Below are 20,170 nucleotides of genomic sequence, written 5' to 3'. Positions count from 1 at the left end.
TAACCCCTCACTGCTCCCCGAGCGCCGCTGTTGATGCAGGCAGCTCACTGCGCCGGGATTAGTGTGTGCTTCACCTCACTGTGTGTTTCACTAATTCACGGATTGGGATAAATGCAGAGACCAAATTTCCCTCACGGGATCAAAAAAGTATATATACTTATATATACTAAAACTGCAATCCCATATGGAGAATGGGACATTTCATTCTCAAAACTCTAGCAACTTCTTAAACATTTACAGAATGTTGTTACATGAAGGTGCTGAAGCAGCACAGTGGTAAACATGCCCTGCCCCAACTTTTTTTGAAACATTTTGCTGGCATCAAATTCAAAATTAACATATAATATATTTTCCAAGAAATAATCTCTATGTCTATGTCCTTTGCTGCTAAATATGGGTTTATGAGAATTGTATATTATCACATTCTGTTTTTATTTGCATTTTACACAACATCACAACTTTTTCTGATTTGGGGTTGTAAAATGCTTGGGTAGTCGTCCCCCTTCTTCAGCACTAAAGGCTTTAGTGATTTCTGTATTAATATTAATGTCTGTATTTCTTTATTATAGGAAGAGAACCGTTAGAAGGATCAGAGAAGCACAGAGAAACAGTTTGACCTTGCTTGCGTGCTCAGTAGAGACATGGAAATTGTGACATTATGAAACCTTTATTTATTGCTTTTGATTCTGGAAACTGGATTTACAATTTTCATAGATAAAGATTTCTTTTTATTGAATTCACATTTTTCGAGTCCATTACTTTCCACTTTTCCAAGTGCTTCTGGAATGCCACAGACACTGGATCTGCTGCAACAAGTGGTGTGGCTGAAATGAGTGTGATCTGTGGATGTGATCTGCCCTCCATCCAGGACTTATGCAACAGGAGATGCATCAGAAAGGCGATATCAGAGTCTTAAGGCTCAGACCACCAGACTCCAGAACAGTTTTTTCCACCAAGCAATTAGGCTTATGAACATAGAAACAAAGATAGCCTGAGCCTGCGCTTGTCAGTCTTTGCACGACAACACTTTTCTTTTTCTCCCCGCACACACACACACACTTGATTGGATCAATGCGAGGCAGATGGGTAGTTGGTCCCTCTAGAGCTCAGTGCGCTGTTGGCTCTGTTTCATCTCCTGGATCTTCTCTGGCAGTGTTCGGGTCATGAAGGCGTAGCGGTCAGCCTTCAGGCGGTGTCCCACCTGCTGCCTCAGCCCAATGCCCAGATACTCCTCCCCGGCACCGTATGCTGGCCAATGGGTTAAACTAGGCCCGTTGGGGGATCTAAGTAGAGAAAGCACACACAGTACATGCACACACACACACACAAATACGTACACGCACACACACAAAAGACACGACAAGCATTGTTATTTCAGATCAAGATAAGTGGAACTTCCAAACTGATGAACCCTTTTACAGTCTTGAGGCTTGCAATACTTGTGGAGTGGAATTACCCAGTGCGTGCAAAGTTTCCCCAGTATGCCATCATCGTTCTACACAGCTCATCTTCCTCCTCGGTAAAAGAGCCTTACAGAAAGCAGACACATGATTAGATTTTTTTTTTCAATGTAACCATATTTATTACAGTTCAACACACCTGCAATGAAATAGGTGATGAACAGATGAATTATGTATGATTCTAATTCTCTGTTTGTAGAGAACACCATGGGAGCTTTACCATTCAGTTTGAGGAGGCCGTTATAAAAAAAGCAGCCTCCAAATACAAAGGCAATCTCATCTCCGTGGTCTGCTCTGACAAAGCTGGGACGTTTCTTCACAAGCATGCTTGGCGGGTGCTGGAACTCATAGGCAAAAACTGGTGCTCCTGCATCTGTGGGAAGAAATTTAAAACTAGAGCTTTCTCTCTCTCTTTGTCTCTCTCTCTCTTTCTGTGTATGTGTTTCTTCTTGTTTATTTATACATGTAATGTACTATATGGTTCCTGTGTCACTTCATGATACTTTTAAATGCTATAAGAAGAAATTATTATACTTAAAGGAGAATTCCGGCAATGTTCATGAGCCCCCCCCCCCCCATTCATGCCCCCAAAGTGTAGCACTGTAGCTGCCTGGTAGCTCTAGCTGTTGGCTGTAGCAACTCGAATTAACAGTGTGTTTTCAGGTTTTTTTTTTGTAGAGACAGTGCTCGGTGACCTCGAGAAACAGAGATTTATGGAATTCTCCTTCATTATACTGCAATTTCACATGGTTCTTCTTCCCATGAAAGCTTTTGAGCAAGGTGCTACAAATAGTAGGTAAATCTCAAACCTCTGTGAGCATTTGATATGGTGATAGCAGGGATGGTGAACACAATGTCTCCACAGAACTCTGTAAAACCATCTCTGTTTTTGATACGGTCTTCTCCATTTCCTAGGTACTCGTTCATAATCAAGGTAGTGCTAATTTTGCTGTCTGGCTGAAATAGAAAGGTTAACATCACCTCAATAAAAAGCATTCAAAGAGAATCAGAGTTGGGTCTCATATGACATTCCAGAAATATCTCTAAGATTGTAGAGAGATACTGTATTTAAAGGATAATTCCGGTATTTAGCACTTTGAGTCCCTTTTCTGGTTTGTTTTGGATGAACTAGAGTGGTGGACACGGAAATTTTGACGATGGGTCCTGTCTCGACTTTCTGACTCGTTTTGAATCGCCTCTGACGGTTTAGAGTGGCTGGTTATGGGCATACACAAACATGTCCTTAAAACAACCCTCAACGTTCGTTTTCAAAACAGTGCAACTCACCGAGTGGTTAGTGATGTTCGTTGATGTTCCAAAACAAGTAGCGTAGCGAAATACAGTTTCTGTTGCGTTTTATTTGGCATTTTGTAAAATCCCATTGATTTCTGTTGGAAGACTCATTGCATGTTGATACTGCGCTAACGGAAAGGGGGGCTGTTTATTGTAGTCTTTCCCCCACGAGACCTTCTTTTACTGTCTAAGCTTCAGACTCAATTATTGAGTGGAAGTTTATACAAGGTTGGTATCTGAAAAAATAGTTCCACAATGGCAAATAACACGGATTGAAATCATATATTGCGCCGATATATTTGTTTTTAATAATCAACGAACGCCACTAACCACTCGGTGAGTTGCACAGTTTTGAAAACGAACGTTAAGGGTTGTTTTAAGGACATGTTTGTGCATGCCCATAGCCAGCCACTCTGAAACAGTCAGAGGCCATTCAAAACTAATCAGAAAGTCGAGACAGGACCCATCGTCAAAATGTCCGTGTCCACCACTAGTTTATCCAAAACAAACCAGAAAAGGGACTCAAAGTGCTAAATACCGAATTATCCGTTAATTCATAATAAATGTAATAAATTCACTTTCCATGATGTTTAGCATCATTTTAGTCTATATTCTTACATTAGGGTAGAAGAGGTCGACAAAGGGTTTGATTGAGTCACAATCCATCCCGTCTACCCAGTCAGGTGATGCCATAAACTGAAAATATATGCATATTTCATATCTTAAAGCAAAACTCGCACCAAAATGCAACCTAGGGTCTTTTTGTGAATGTACCCGAGTCAAACTTTCATTTGAAAAAGCATAACTACGGCGTAAGCGCCACTTTTAAGATTGACCGTGTTTTCATTTCTTGACCAGTATTTTCAAAGAAAGGTTTTGAACAACTCCCTTTAGCAGTTGGCCGCCATCTTGCCAGTCAAGAAGTGAGTTGTTCAAAACCTTTCCTTTTAGTAAACTCTGTGTAGACAAACAATGTTCTCAATGCTCGTGTTAATGTGTAGAGACCCTGGTGATACTTCGAGCAAAGTTTCATGTTGTGTCGGACCTTCTTAGTGTTTTTTAAAAATAGCGATTTTGATGTGATCATAGTAGTGCCCCTAGCACTCCCAAAAAGGTCATTTAAAAGGCCATTTGACCTGAAAACGAAAATACGGTCAGTCTTAAAAGTGGCTTAAAGCAACACCAAAGAGTTTTTTATACCTTAAAATAATGTTTCCAAAATCGTTTCAGTGGTTCATCAACTCGTAACAGGGTGAAAGGCAATTCTGCATTCGCTTCGCGGCCCTCTATCGGCTATAACCGCACTATGTAAGTTTGCCAGATCGGGTAGCGGATCTGTAGTTCGATGGAATGAGCCATAAGAAACTACAAATTTGACTTGCATCTGATGTCGCAATACATCGTACTTTTATAAGTCATGCAAAATATTCTACCTTGTCTGTGGACATCGTTATTTGCAAAGCCTGTGCTGGATAAACAAATAGCATGCGTGCGACAGAGGGAAAGTTCTTTGGTGTTGCTTTAATTATGCTTTTAAATGAAAGTTTGACTCGGGTACATTTACAAAAAGACCCTAGGTTGCATTTTGGTGAGAGTTTTGCTTTAACACCTACCAAAAACATTGCACATTACTAATGTATTCTTACTGGTGATTGATTATATAGCACTGTGAGCTTTACAACATTCTTAAATGTAAGGATGTATGAATTTGTAAAACGGAGTTTACTTACACCAGGTAGCATCCAGCCACATTCATGGTTGTTAACACCATTAATTAATGGCACCTTTTTGAACTCATGAGACTTAAGAAGGTCTGGTACTGCCTTTGGTAGGAAATAGCCATCATTCACCACTTCAAAGCGCACCTCTGGATGCTGTAAAAAATGGAAAATGTTGAAAGAGGAAGTATGAAATTACTCTTTTTTTCATTACCCTTATTGTGAAATATGTCACAGCTTTTTATCTCTGCCTTACGTCTAAGATACATTCACTTTAAATGAAAACTGTTGTCTTTTACCTCCTGTTGAAACTTCACGATGTCCTCGGCTGACATCCGCATCACACGATCCACAATCTGGTCTGGTTTGGTGCCCTCACAGTTTGTTGCATTGGCCACAATCTGGGGATGTAGACAACTTTTTAATACAGGCTGCATCGCATAGTAAAAAACATGGTGAAGATGGGCTGATGATAACCTTTGCTGTGGTCACAGGATCAGTGCTGATGATGGCAACCATGGCTGCTGTGCCACTCTCTGCTATGGCACGGTGGAAAAGACCGGTGCTTAGCGGGGAAAGAACCTTTTGCAAAGACCAACAGCATTCATCAGTGCATACATACACAGAATGCAACACATTTTCTTTTTTACATTTACATTAATAGTTTTTGTAATAGTGATTTCGACACTGCAGTGCTTTGACAAGCGTTCTGAAACGCTTGGTCAGAGACGTAAAGTTTAAAAACATTTAAGGTGTGTCCAGTCCACATTCGAAAATGGTCAGAGGCGAAAAGCTTAAATTCATTTAGGGGTGGTTTTGTTATCAAACGTTGGGCGCTTGGCGCAAAAGGGTTGTTCTTATGTTTCTTAATCAGTCATGGGTGTTTTTTGGGCATAACATCCTTTAAACCAATGAGAATGATATATGCCATTCCCTTTAAGAGCCAGTAACGCAACATCAAACAGCGCGTCTGTATTTTGACAGTGCATCCGAAGTATAATACTTTTTTGATCCTGTGAGGGAGGAATCTGCTTGCAGGATTTCACTAATACTTGCTTTATTAAAACCTGTGTGTCACTAGCAGAGTATAGCATACATGTATCTGCACTCACCTATTATTTGAACTTACTTCACCGGGTCTCATAGGCAATGACAAAACAGTTCTAAGTTATTCACTTTCACTATTGACTGACAAGGGGTTACAATCGAAAACATAGCCTGAAAAAAAGCAAAACTTGCCTCAACAATGTTCGAAAGACTGATTTCTGCTTAAATCTCGTGATACTGTGTCTTCACTGCTGTGCCTTATATGCGCTTTTCTCTATAGACCAGGTTTTCCTTGGTCAATGGTGTAATGATTTTTAGTGGGTGTAAGATAGCTATTTTTGGATTATATGCTTGGATATCTTTGTTCTTTCATGGATATCTTGGATATCTTTGTTCTTTCTGGGTGCAATGTTTAATTGAAGTGGGGCGCAAGGCGAAAAATAATCAGTGACTTGGGTATATGATATGAATAAGACTTGGTTGCGGTTTGTGCCACTTTGTGCCAGGTGCAAGATATGGCCCAGTGTGTTAAATGAATTAAAATACTAAAGACAATTTAAAGGAAGAATAAAAGATTGTTTATGGCTGTCACTAATGCATGTAAATGTCTATTACCAGCAATGACACGCTAACACCCCCTGCGGACTCTCCAAATATTGTGACGGAGGACGGGTCTCCCCCAAAGCTGTGGATGTTCTTTTGGACCCACTGCAGTGTCGCTACCTGGTCCAAAAGGCCCAGGTTTCCCGGGGCGTTCTCATCCCCTGTGCTGTGTGTAGGAAACCAAACAGTTGTGGGTGTGTGAGCCTAAATCTAAGGTGTGCGATGATACTCAAACACTGGAACTTTAGAAAACAATTGAATGCGCATTACATTCCTGTCAATAATTTATTTTCAGGTGTTTGAATGAGGGGGAAACATACAGAGCCCGGGAAGGGCCATGGTGGGAATTATTTTTAGAGATCCTTTTAGTTTTGCATTCCCTCGCAATAGTTTTGCGTTCCCTCGCAATACTTTTGATTTTGTGAGGGAATACAAAATTATTGAGAGAAAAAGCAAAAGTTATTGTGAGGGAATGCAAAACTGTTGCAAGGGAACGCAATATGAGCTAGAAAAAAGGAATTCCACCTAAAAAAAATCCCACCATGACCTCCTTGTGGGCTCTGTATAAACATGATCCAATGAGTGAAGTTTATTTACATTGTTAAAAAATGTGCCGGTCAACATGGCCACAGAGTAGCATACGCATACAGCAACTCTGACTCAACGGTACTGACTCAAACTGTACTCTCTTAATCACAATAACAGCAGAAAAAGCTCACTCACCTGAAAAATCCCAGCATGCCCAGTCTGTACTGAATGGTAACTACAACCACATTCTGATACGCTGCCAGGACAGATCCATCATAAGTGGAGGCACATCCCATACTAAACCCTCCTCCATGTATCCACACCATCACCTGTGACATACACATTAGCACAGTAAGACACTCATAACTCACTGTGTACAACCAAATCATTGGCAACAATTTATAGCATAGCCTGAGCTGTTTTATAATTTAACTTACAGGTAACTTTGCATCTTTGGCAGGCTGAGCAGGAGTGTAGACATTGACATATAAGCAGTCCTCAGACACCTCAGGTATATCCATGACCATGCCAGCCATCTCCATCAGGTAATCAGATAGACTTTTGTCTTGTACACACCTTAAGAGGACACAGATTTTAAAGGGATATTCCACCATTTGGGGAAATGCACTGGTTTTCCACTTCCAACAATTTAGTTTTACCTTTCCCCAGTTCATCCAGCCGTTCTCTGAGTCTGACAGTAACACTTTTAGCTCCAGCTCATTGAATCCGATTAGACCGTACTTATAGGAGAGATGCTAACGGTCTAATCGGATTCAATGAGCTGGAGCTAAAAGTGCTAGGCTACAGTCCGACTCAGAGAACGGCTGGATGAACTGGGGAAAGGTAAAACTCAACAGTTTTACTCAAGGGGAGGTGGAAAACAAGTGTATTTCCCCAAATGGTGGAATATCCCTTTAAATGCATAGTCTTATTGCTTAATTGTCAACCTGTTGACAGTGTTGCCTTGTTTCTAAGGAGAACTCTAAGAAGGTTGTCTTACTTCCTTGGCTTGATATAGGCCTATCTTAGTTTTATTCCATATCATTGTACTGACACGTTTTCCCTTTCTCAGTTTTTAATTAATTCACAAATAAATAAACAGAAGTGCATCAAATGTGTACAGCAATTGTTTAGCAGCTCAGAATCTTGATGCATAATTTGAGTGTGCCCAAAACACTTACATGGGAGGCAATTGGGTGGCATCTCTGACGCCCTCCCATTCTTGCAAAGGTTGTGGTGGAGCCAGCCTTAGGTTTCCCACTGGTGGTTTGGCAAAAGGCACACCCAGGTAGGCATGAACCACTGTTGTCTTTCCGCGAACACGCATGTAGTCCCCCCTAAGGACTCCCAGTTTGGTGTGGAGTACAGGTCCTTAGATCATCAACGTGGAGAAATAATTCAGTTAGTTTTCATTTATGTAACTTATAGTTACTGATATTACATGTCAACAACACATTTGTCAAACTGACCATTGTTATTGTTGACAAAATCACTGTGTTCGCTCTTGTGCTGTCGTTGTGAGATTGAGTAGCCTATGCTATTTTCTCCCGTGCGTAGGCTACATGATTTAGCCCAGTGTTTCTTTTTTTTTTTTTAAGTATATATTTTTGGCCTTTTTATGCCTTTAATTAGACAGGACAGTGGAGTTTGACAGGAAGTGAGTGGGAGAGAGAATCGGGGTGGGATCCGGAAAGGACCACGGGGCGGGAATCGAACCGGGTCGCCGGCGTACGGTGCAGGTGCCCCAGCCAGTTGCGCCACGGCTGGGGCCAGCCCCGTGTTTCTTGGTCTGACCTTGGGACCCTCATTTTCCATGGTCATTAAGTCAAGACCCATATTTTAGCGTTCAAGGTGTGGTAAGACGCACAAAGTGCCTGCCTACTTGTTTGGAACATGCTGATGCACATTTGCAAAGTCCTCAACTCCTGTGTCGCCTTTCAAAGTAGGCCTACCCTACTCTACATGTTTGTTTTTGATAATAGGCCTAGGGTGCTTTGTTTCCATGTGGCATTTTAGTTTTGATGGTTTCATGCTGTCATGTGCCAGTAATTCACTGCTCCTCAACACAAGTGAATATTCTTCAAATATCAGGGTCGTTTTGTCATATTTTCCCATGCTGAAACGATGTCTAAACATGACCGGTCACATAAACATTGTCTATGTCCATGGCAACGACTGGCATACGAATAAAGTCTATCAAAGTAAAGGTCTGACATTAGATTTGATAGGATGGCATTTTAAAGAGCCAGTTGTTTTTACCACAAGCCCCACGACCGACCCAGAACGTCCGCAACTAACTTTTGGGTCCCGACACGTGAAACACTGATTAGTCTACATAAGGAGGAAACTGGAGGAGCAGAAGCGTGAGTATCATGTTGAGCAGCTCTGTGTTCAAATGCTCACGTTTCTGAAACAATGACTACCAAACAACACGTTCTGGTGCAATATATCCGTCGTCGGCAGTCATTGTCAATTGCAATCTGTTGACATTTCAGTAGGTCTTCTTTCTTTCACACTTCTGTACTACTTACCATTATGTACGTTCGATAAAGTCAAATGTAAAACGCATGCAATGAGTACGAGGTTAAAAACAGGCTTCATTATGTTCAGAATGAGTTTGAATCCTGAAAGAGTAGCCCAGATCGTGTGCAAGTTCTTGAAGTTCTTCTGAATGCGCTGAAATCTAGGCTACCGTTCACCTCTCAACACACCCAGCGCGCCACGCCACGCCTCCAGATAAGTTTATCTTTGCTCTATTTGGCATGGCCAATCTTTTTCATGTCAAACCATAAATGGAAAGGCTGCTGTCCTATTTTTTTTTATCTACCCTTGCAGGCCATACAGGTACTGCAGCCTTTCTTTAAAGAGGCCAAATAGGCCTTCTGTTCGCTGCAATTATGTGAATCAAAGCCTCACAATGCTGTTACGACCTTCGGTCCTGGGGGTCGTTTCTAGAAAAGTTAGCAACGACGTTGCTCAACCACCATGGTACGACTCAACTTGCGACCAAACAACGACACTGTTACACCTGTTTCCAGAAAGCATCGTACCTGTGTCGCAATTCGCTACCTCCGTCGTTCGAACACCGTAGTTCCAACAACGTTGTTGATGATGCAGCGATACATATCATTGGTGGAAACAGTGGCAACGAGTAATACCCCACCCCCTAGAAATGTTCTGTCACGGCCTATGTCGACATTTTTCTAATCTAAACCGAGTGATTAATGCTGGCATTGTCATTGCCACCAGCCAAAACCTAAACCTATTGCAAGCATATAAAACAGTTAACTTAAGAAGACCAATATTAGTCATTATTTGTGTTAAATATCTATGTTGGAAAAAATATATAGCCTGGACAAATGTCTGGATATCCCATAGCTTGTCAACTGTCTCGTGGCTTAACGGGAGCGCGTCGGTGCACTGCGCGCTCAGCCCGAGTTCGCATCCTATCTCTTGTTTTCATCTCTGAGTAAGAGTAGGTCTACGAGACACAATAGGTTTTGACCATACATATTTATGTATAGTTACTCTACATCGAGAGACCATAGGTACAATACATCAGTCAAAAACAATTGAATCTACGTGTCACACTAGTTCACCTGCAGGTAGCGAGAAGCAAGAGGACAATCTCACATCATAAGAAAATCGAACCTACAACGTTGGGATAATAAGTCATCTACTTTAGCCACTACACCATTTAGCACTGCTGATGTAAGGGTCTGTGAAGATTACAATACTAAAAGCAAGGCAATACTTAAATTAACATAAATAGCAAGAATGACCCAAGTAGGGGAATCAGTGTCTTAATCAAAATTAAGCTACAGGATAGATCAATCATTAAGTCACGAGATAAACATCCACTTCGCAAATTTTGGTTAGGCGGTTGTGATTTTTGGTTAGGCGCTCCGGACACCAACAGGAACTACCAAGGAACGACACAAGTGCGACTGCCTAGGGGCAGTAGTTCAAACGACCAAACTTTGCGTCCTTGTTTGCGATTGAGAGTTCGAACTACCCTTTCTAGAAACACCAAATCCAAGAACGATGGAGCGTACTACCAAGATTGCGATGCAAGTTAGCAAACGATGCTTTCTAGAAACGACCCCCTGGTCTGTCAGTGCATGGGCAGGGCTGGGCCTGGTCAGGCTAATTAACTTGTGCACCTGTATTGAGGTCGGGCTATAAAAGGGATTTTATCTCTCTCTAGGCACTTTTCCCTTCTTTCTTGCACGTAGGCTACTTGGAGCTTCCTCTGCACTGGTACGTTAATATTTCCCTTGAAATAGCCTGTGTATTTTAACAATCTCATAACATTAGCCCTACCATCGCCGTATGGCCATGTATGGCCGTATCATGCACTGTGCTGCCTACCATCAGGCTACTCAGCTATGAGTAAAGAATTCCCCGTTTGTATTCACTCCAAGTTGGCCTACCGTAACTTCATAACTCTGCACTGTAGCCCATAACCTGTATGACAGGCTATTTGTACAGTATATGTTTCTCTAAAATATCCAAATGCATTTGTTCAACTTTATGAAGAAGAACACTAGGCTACTTGGAACGCACACACTTAGTTTGCGCAGGAGAGAATGACAGTGCTGGGGAGCAGCAATAAAGTTGACCAAATTAATATAGGCTGTTAGGCGTGAACTAAGTAACTAACTAAGTAGGCTACTTTGTTGGCTACATTATTAGCTGACCAATGCATTAACTTGCAATTGCGCAAAACGTATGAATACTGCAACCCTTCCCAGGCGCGCCTGCAGGTATACGTCCGTACGCACTGTGCGTACCATCAGGCTACTCAACAATGAGAGAAAATTTCCCTTGTGTGTGTGTAATGTGTATTCACACCAAATTGGCCCACCATACCTTCCCAACTATGCACAGTATCCATTAGCTGCATACCATCAGGCTATTTACAATTTTCTATTACGTAACTTAGTGAACACGTTATCAAAATTAACGCGCACACATTTTGTTTGAGCAGGAGACAGAATACGCACGCAGGCACGCAACAAGGCTACTTGTTTTTTTTTTTTTTACTCGGCTATCTATATATGGTTATCAGCACACAATGTTGAGCTAATTCACTAACGTAATACTCATCATGGATATCACAAGTTTAAACAACGAAAACAGAAAGTATGGAGGCAGCAAAGCTAGAGGAGTTATTCCAGATGGGCAAGAACGAGGTAGGCAATTGGTGTGCTTGTCAGAACGTTAAACTGCATTAGGCTACAGCTGTTTAAAGCCAGACGTCACGGTACGCTAGATAGAACAAAACTAAAGGTAACTTTAGCCTGTATAGGCCTGTATCAAGTTGTCCAAATGAATAGGTCATTGTAGACGTTGTTGTTGTATTATTGCATGTTGTTATGCTATGTAGGCTATTATTTTGCTGACCAATGCACGGGGCTAAAACCGGGAAACGGACAAATATTATCCACGCGTGATTTTTTTTTTTCGTGGGGCGGTGGTGATGGGTGTGCGTACCATAGCATTAATTCCTGCAGGCGCCCCTGACCCTTCCAATGTTGGGGGACAAATTTTGACGTTTTAATACTCAATGTTGACGGCTATCGTGTAAGATAGCGATTTTTAGATAATGAGCTAGACCACACCTTAGGTCGTTAATTGCCTTTCGTAAAAGAGAAGCGCATGACGAAAAAAAGTGTAAGATAGGAATAGCTTTGCTATGTGATAAGAATATGCCTTGGGCTGCTTTTTGGATCACGAAGATGGGGCCCAATGTCTCTGTAAACTAGACAGATCTGTCTTTTCTTTCAGTTCAGCCAGCATGTCATGAAAAGGCCACAATCTGCGCATCCCTCTGACCCTCTCCCTCCTTCCCTCACTCTTACATAGGACTGATAAGGTATTTTCCTATGGAAGGAGATAGCTGTCAAATTTTCGTGTACATAGATTTGATACACGTGCGTATTTGTCTGTAGTTGTGCATAAAATAAATATTTGTGAATAAGATAAGCAGTTGTGCATAAAATATATTGTGTGTATTATATCCATCAGAATAAGGATGAAAAAAAATATGAATTCAAAAATTACAAGTACGAAATCAAACTTTACAGTTGGCTTTCTTTGGTATGAATACGATCGCACAAGTGACTCAACTGTCAAAATACGTCATCGCTGCATTCACAGGCATTACTTGTTGAGAAAAGAAACATAGATCGAGATCAAGACTGCGCATGCGCTGAGACGAATCCGGCGGGGGCAGTGTCATTACTGCGGGTTAGGCACCGCAGCTCGTAGTTGACAAGTCGGCGCTAACGTTTGTGATAGCTACCTGTGGAGTTGAACTAATCGTCTTTTTTTCCCTTCGTTTTTTGGCTTACGATATCGGGAAGAACCTGTTGTGTGTTCGGCTGTTACAACAGCAGTAGGAAAATACAGATATGAAACAAAAATATATAAGTTCACCCGCCGTTATTACACAGCCTGCCCCTGTGTAACACCATACATAAGCACTACACAGATTCCCAGGGCGAGCCGAAGACCAAGCTGTTCGTCAGAAGTGGATTGTGAACATCAACCAAAAGGATTTTGTTCCGAACAAACATATCACAGTAAGTTTTGTTTAACAGTATTAATCTTAAATCTTGCCAGTTGCCACAATGACTAGCATGCTGTTGTCTAGTCTTGCATGGCGAAACATCAGCTAACTTTAACGCTATCTATGTTGGTGTGTTAATGGCACTAAAGTCGCATCAGTCAAAAAATGTGTAATGAAGAGGAAAAACATAGTCGCACCAGACTATAAGTCGAAATTTATTTCACAAAGTTCAAGACCAAGAACAGACAGACTATGTAACTGGACACATAGAGGCCAAAAATATTGGGAATTCTACTGAGAATGTTAATGAAGACGAAGGAGTGAATGGTGGCATTGGCAAGCTGAGGCAAGCCAGCTGCCAATGAGGGCCCAACGGTATTGTAAAGCAATTTACAGAAGATTCACTAAATAACATTTTGGGCAACATGGAGGCACAAGCTCACAGCAGAGCAAATTCCAAGAACGAGAGAGAAAAATATGTGCGTTTTAAAAGAACATGCAGAGGAAGGAGTAAATGGCTGCATGCTGAGGCAAGCCAGGCGATAACGTAGGCTGCCAACGAGGGCCCGACGGTAATTTTAAAGCAATTTACAAAAGATTTACTGAACAAAATACTGATGTGGTACATGAGAAATTTGCTGAAAATGTGGAGAATGCAAGGCGGAATACAAACACCCCAATCACTTTTGTGTCGACTTATGGACACATATCCCATTCATTGAAACATATCGTTCAACGTCACTGGCATGTTTTAAGCAGCAACCCAACAATTGGTCATGCTTTTCAAGATCCCCCGCAAGTCTGCTATAAAAGAGCATCCAATTTGAGAGACCGCCTGGTGCGATCATATCTGCCTGCACCAAGTCCGCTACGTCTTTCTTTCAAAATCCCAGATGGTAACTTTAAGTGCTTTATGCAATTCCATGCTGAAATCCTTTACACATCCAAGCACACAACGTTCAGAGTAAAAGGCAGAATTACCTGCTTTGTTGTATTGTTGTATAGTGTCCGTGTGGGTTACTTATGTGGGCAAAACAAAACGTCAATTAAAAACTATAATTTGCGAACATACGTAGCATTAGAAAGAATGACGAGGTCGCCAGTAGCAAGACACTTCATCAACACAGGATATGATGCCAATTCACTCAGGTTTATGGGCCTGGAAACGGTCAGTCGGCCTAATAGAGGAGGAGACCGTGAGAACTGCCTTCTACAGAGGGAGGCTTGGTACATATTTAATTTAAACACATGTACACCTAATGGTATGAATGAAGACCTGTCTTTGACTTGTTTTTTGTAAAACTGTCATTGGTTTACTTGACCTGTGATGTAGCCTAGGCCTAATTCTGTTTGTAACATGTGTTGAAACTTAGAAGTGATAGACTGTTTTTAATTGAATTATTGAATGAGATGACACTATCATCATTGGTTGATTGTGTGGGTGTATGGGTGTGGGTAGGCCTATATAAGTGAGGCTGCAATGTTCATTTACTTCAGCACACTGAGGAAGGCGCTAAGCCGAAACGCGTCTGTGCAATAAACATGTTTGTATGCAAAGTGCAGCCTTTTCTTCTTTGGTATTACTAAACATTGGCCATGGATCATTTCAAGCCTCCTCACCCAAGGAAAGCTGCCTTTGTCTCTAAAGAGAAATGTTGACATAGAAACACAGAGGGCTTCCCTTGAGCAAGTATGGGAATTCCCTTTGATCATTTCTAATCATTATTGATAGTCATTCATTTATTTATTTAGACTATTCAGTGAAAATAAATGTTTTGTGTTATTAATTAATAAATTATTGTTGTCGTCTCACCCTCTTTTCTGCTATTTTGCAGCATTTTGCATGTTCAACCAGTCAAGAGTAGGCCTAACAGTTACTGCACTGCTCTGCGGTTCCGGCGCCGGCGCCGGCGAGAGTGGTAGCCCGTCAAGTAGCTCTGTGTCTTTGTGTTTTTTTCTACATTTTTTGCTTACTTTTTACTTAGCAACTTTTTGGATTTTTACACATTTTGAGGAGTGTTTTTATTCTATCCTATGGATACGGACATATTACAACGCTCCAGCGGCAGCAAACTTGTGTACACAAGGAATCAGCTTATCGCACTACGACGGAATGCTGGCTGTGTTCGCGACAACATCCCAGAGGAACTGTGGTGCTTTCGGGGTTGCAGAGCAGGAGTAAAAATGAAGACGAGGCGTCGGGAGAAGAAGTGGAGATACAAGCCCTCAGTTCCATCGATTGTGATGGGAAACGTGAACTCGCTGGCTAACAAGACTGACGAACTGGCTGCCCTGGTAAGAAACCAGAGACTATACAGGGAATGTAGTTTGCTATGCTTTACGGAGACGTGGCTAACAAGCCATATCCCCACTTCTAACGTTGAGCTGCCCGGCTTCAGGTAGCTCGTTTGGACAGACTGTAAACTTTCTGGCAAAAACCCCGGACATGTTACAGTGAAGGAAACTGTATGCTGCAAGGAGTTATTAGCGGTTAGTCTCCGTCCGTACTACATGCCGAGGGAGTTCTCGCACGCAATTGCTGTCTGTGTTTACGTTCCACCTCGAGCTCTCCCGGATACAGCATGTGACGTCATCCACTCCACAATCGCAAGGCTTCAAACCCAACACAGTGATGCCTTTTTTGTGATCTCTGTTGACTTCAATCACATAACACTGGATTCCACACTCTCCACCAATTTCTACCAGTTTGTTGACTGCCCTACAAGGAAAAACAGGACAATAGACCTCATGTATGCAAACGTGAGGGATGCATACAGTGCAAACCCCCTTCCCCCTCTGGGAAAGTCAGACTACAACCTCATTCATCTCCAGCCAATGTACAAGCCCAAAGTACAGAGGCTACCAGCTGCCACACGCACCTTCAGAAAGTGGACACCTGAAGCGGATGAGGCTCTGAGAGACTGCTTTGAGTGCACTGACTGGAGTGTGTTACAGAATGGAGAGGACTTAGAGGAGGTCACAGTGCACAACTGACTACCTGAATTTCTGTATGGACATTGTTGTTCCCACCAGAACTGTACGCTGCTTTCTCAGTAACAAGCCTTGGATAACCAGCAATGTCAAGACCCTTCTTAATAGGACAAAGATGGCGTACAGAGAGGGGGACATGGCAGAGCTGAGGCGTGTGCAAGGGGAACTCAAAGTCAAGCTGAAGGAGGCTAAGGAGGACTACAGAAGGAAGGTGGAACAGAAGTTGCAGGAAAACAACATGAAGGAGTCATGGGACGGCATGAAAATTATAACTGGCCTGAAGAAGAGCAGCAGCTCTGTGGAGGGGGACCTGGACAGGGCGAACCAGTTGAACCACTTCTACAACAGGTTTGACTGCCCTGCTCCAGCTCCAATGGGAGTGGTCTGTCCACCACCCCCTGCAGACTCAGGCACTGCTCTTGTTTGCGTGCCTGCCCTACCCCCACCTCCCAGCCTCCCAGTTTCTCCAGCTCTGCATCCTGGTGACCCCCAACGACCTAAACCATCACCACCTCACGCCCAACGACCTAAACCATCACCACCTCACACCCTGCCCCCGCCTGACGCCTCCTTGCCTGTGCCTGCTAAGGCGTCCACGACTCTGGCAGCCTTGACAGGGACATCAAGGAGGTGGTCATCCCCAAGCCCCCACACCCACACCCCCTCAATACCAGTGCACCTCAGTCAACAGCCATCAGACACACAGATCCCAGATGCACCCCTCCCCTCCCCTTACACCCCCCATCATCACAGGAAAACAAGTGAGCGCTAAACTAAAGAAACTGAACACAAGTAAGGCAGAGGGGCCTGACAGACTGTGTCCAAGGCTACTCATGGCCTGTGCTGCTGAGCTGGCTGAGCCACTGAAGCACATCTTCAATCTAAGTCTACGCCTTGGACAAGTTCCAACACTGTGGAAGACATCATGTCTCACCCCTGTCCCTAAAAAGCCACATCCTAGTGAGCTTAATGACTACAGACCTGTCGCTCTAACATCACATGTGAAGAAGACAATGGAGTGACTCGTCTTAGGTATGCTCAGACCCCAGGTACGCCATGCACTAGACCCGCTACAGTTTGCATACCAGGAGAAAGTGGGCGTGGACGATGCCATCACTTATCTTCTACACAGGACACTTTCTCACCTGGACAAGGGGAAAAGTGCTGTGAGAGTCATGTTCTTTGATTTCTCAAGTGCTTTTAACACCATCCAACCCCTCAGACTGGGAGACGAGCTCTTGCAAATGGGTGTGGACGCTCACCTGGTAACCTGGATTACAGATTACCTGACGGAGCGACCACAGTTCGTCAGACTGAAGAACTGTCTCTCTGACACTGTGATCAGCAGCACCGGAGCGCCACAGGGTACTGTGCTCTCTCCAGTCCTGTTCACCTTGTACACATCTGACTTCTGCTACAACACTGAGTCATGCCACATGCAGAAGTTTTCTGATGATACTGCAATTGTGGGGTGTATCAGGAACGGGCAGGAGGAGGAGTATAGGAGCCTGGTGGAGGACTTTGTGCAATGGTGCAAACTCAATCATCTCCAACTCAACACTTCAAAGACCAAGGAGATGGTGGTGGATTTCCGCAGGTCTAAGCCCACTCTGCTACCAGTCTCCATTGATGGGGTCAATGTCGAGGTGATAAGCACCTACAAGTACCTGGGTCTCCACCTGGACAATAAACTGGACTGGTCAGCCAACACTGACGCACTCTACAAGAAAGGGCAGAGCAGGCTGTACTTCCTGAGGAGGCTGCGCTCCTTCAATGTGTGCAGCAAGGTCCTCAGGATGTTCTACCAGTCTGTTGTTGCCAGCGTCCTCTTCTATGCAGTGGTATGTTGGGGAGGAAGCACAAAGAAGAAGGATGCGGGGCGACTTGACAGGCTGGTAAGGAAAGCTGGCTCTGTAGTGGGAGCTGAACTGGAGTGATCACTTCAGTATTTGACAAAAGGACCCTGAACAAACTGATCAACATCTTGGACAATGAGTGTCATCCACTCCACAGCACTATTGTTAAGCAGAAGAGCCTGATCAGCTGGAGACTTCGCTCACTGCCTTGCACAACAGACAGACTGAGGAAGTCATTCATCCCCAGGGCCATTGAACTGTTCAATGCATCACTTAAGGGAAGAGGAGAAATAGACTTCTCCGCATAGTCTGTCCGCCTCTTCACCACCTCCATGTCTGGAACTGTCTGTCCACTAGCCACTTTACCATTGTCTTCTGCCTCACTGTTTGCGTGCTTTATTAGCACATATGCACAACCCCTCCCTCCATGCCACAGCCGAAATTGTGACTTATACCTTTCTTAATATAGTTATTTATATATAGATAGATAAACTTATTTTTTTGCTCTGTTGCACTGTTTGACTTACTCATTTGCACCATCACCATGACACTCATTCACAAAGAGCACCTTACCTTACCTTATGCACAGAGGCCCACAGGCTCAGTCCCTGCTTCAGTCATTGCAAGCGCACCTGATTGATTAATCACCCACTATGTGGATACTGTTTTTTAGAATTGATTTAGATTAAGTTTTATCTAGTATAATTTGTATTTTAGTATATTTAGTATATTCTTTATCTTCTACAGTCCTTATTGCTTAGTTGTGTTTTTTATATTATATACTTTTAATTACTTTTTCTGCTGTTAGTGAATGTGTGTGTGTATGTTGTCTGTATGCTACTGTGACCTTAAATTTCCCCTAGGGATCAATAAAGTATCTATCTATCTATCTATTTATCTCTAGCAGTGACATGGTAAAATAACTGTACAATGCTGTCAACTAGCTGTTAATAAGTACTTTGCCGTTTTTTAACGGAGACATTTTTTAGCTGTCTCCTCATTGGCTTCCGCTTGGACTGGTGACCACAAAGAGTTTAAACTGTATGGGCATTTATTTTTTAAGGCAATGTGCAGATTAGTACACAACATAAACGTCTAATATAAATGGATAAATAACATGCATCAAGAAGTACAATAGTATAAATGTAATATGAATTAATCATATGAACAATATAATAAAGAACATCAACCCAGAAATCAACTGCAGTTGAAAACTGGATTATAAATAAAAGGCTAAAGCACAAACAGCTTAATTCAATCATTTCACAGAAGGCAGACTGTAGTATTAATCAGAGTGGAAACAGTGCACCCCAGAGCTGCTCATGACCTTGTCTTTGAGTCTGCTTGCAAATAATTGTAAATATATATTGTTTCCGACCCTCACCAGAAGGGTGTTTTAGACATACATATTCGAAAGAAATTAATTCCAAAGACAAATGTCAAGTAACATTTAAAGGATACCATATTCTCAAAATTTTTTTTTATGTGTCTCTCTTCCATCACATATTATCACATTAGATAAAGTGCTAAATCACTGTGGGGAAGTCTTTCAGATGATGCAGAGTAAACCCAATTGGCTACACATACAGTAGGCATAGGACACTCAGCATGATCTGGAAAAAGCTAAGGATCCCAGGTTTGTCTCTGCACATGTTCATCTATTCACATGAGTGTGTGTGTGTGTGTGTGTGTGTGGGGGGGGGGGGGGGGTACAGCATGTATACTGTGTGTATGTGTGAGACTAGAAATCACTACCCAGAACTATTCCGGTGCTCCTACTGTGGCTAACTTGTTTTATGTAACCATCTCACCAGTAGGTGGTGCCCATTTACCCCCTGTCTGTGATGTCCGGTGGTCTCCCTGCCTTCAGACCCTCTAGGATGGATTACTTGCCAGACTCTTCAATGTGGTTTAGAATGTGGTGTTGGGGATTTAATATTGCATTAAAGTTGCATCATAGGTTCACGCCCACAGCTAAAGTGGCCAGAATTATTACTACATCACATAAAGCAGCTTTAATCAAAAATAAGCGCAAACATTTTCTTCCAAGTCATCTCAATAATCAAAATACCTTGAAATGTTCTACATAACATGTCAAGT

At 42.6% G+C, this 20,170-nt stretch overlaps 1 protein-coding gene across 2 annotated transcripts; it reads right to left on the bottom strand.

Moving 5' to 3' along the window:
* Positions 1-675: 675 nt before the first annotated feature.
* LOC143140067 (fatty acyl-CoA hydrolase precursor, medium chain-like) lies at positions 676-9,340 on the bottom strand. Of its 2 annotated transcripts, XM_076300892.1 has the most exons (13): positions 9,181-9,340; positions 7,831-8,020; positions 7,087-7,225; positions 6,845-6,978; positions 6,134-6,287; positions 4,949-5,053; positions 4,771-4,872; positions 4,484-4,627; positions 3,372-3,449; positions 2,270-2,417; positions 1,681-1,833; positions 1,457-1,529; positions 676-1,283 (listed from the first exon to the last, which is right to left on the bottom strand). In XM_076300892.1, the coding sequence occupies exons 1-13, from the start codon at positions 9,248-9,250 to the stop codon at positions 1,100-1,102; spliced, it is 1,674 nt and encodes a 557-aa protein (XP_076157007.1). In that variant the 5' UTR covers positions 9,251-9,340; the 3' UTR covers positions 676-1,099. The 2 variants fall into 2 exon arrangements, with proteins under 2 accessions (XP_076157007.1, XP_076157015.1); XM_076300900.1 differs by lacking the exon at positions 1,681-1,833.
* Positions 9,341-20,170: the final 10,830 nt, after the last annotated feature.

The sequence above is a fragment of the Alosa pseudoharengus genome, unplaced genomic scaffold (assembly GCF_046254945.1).
Source record: "Alosa pseudoharengus isolate Yale_2024_CS ecotype anadromous, Long Island Sound unplaced genomic scaffold, YU_APseudo_1.1 YU_APseudo_1.1_scf_10, whole genome shotgun sequence".
Classification (NCBI taxonomy): Eukaryota; Metazoa; Chordata; class Actinopteri; order Clupeiformes; family Clupeidae; genus Alosa; species Alosa pseudoharengus.
The sequence above is the reverse complement of the archived record's forward strand: the minus strand, read 5'-3'. Positions and strand labels throughout refer to the sequence as shown.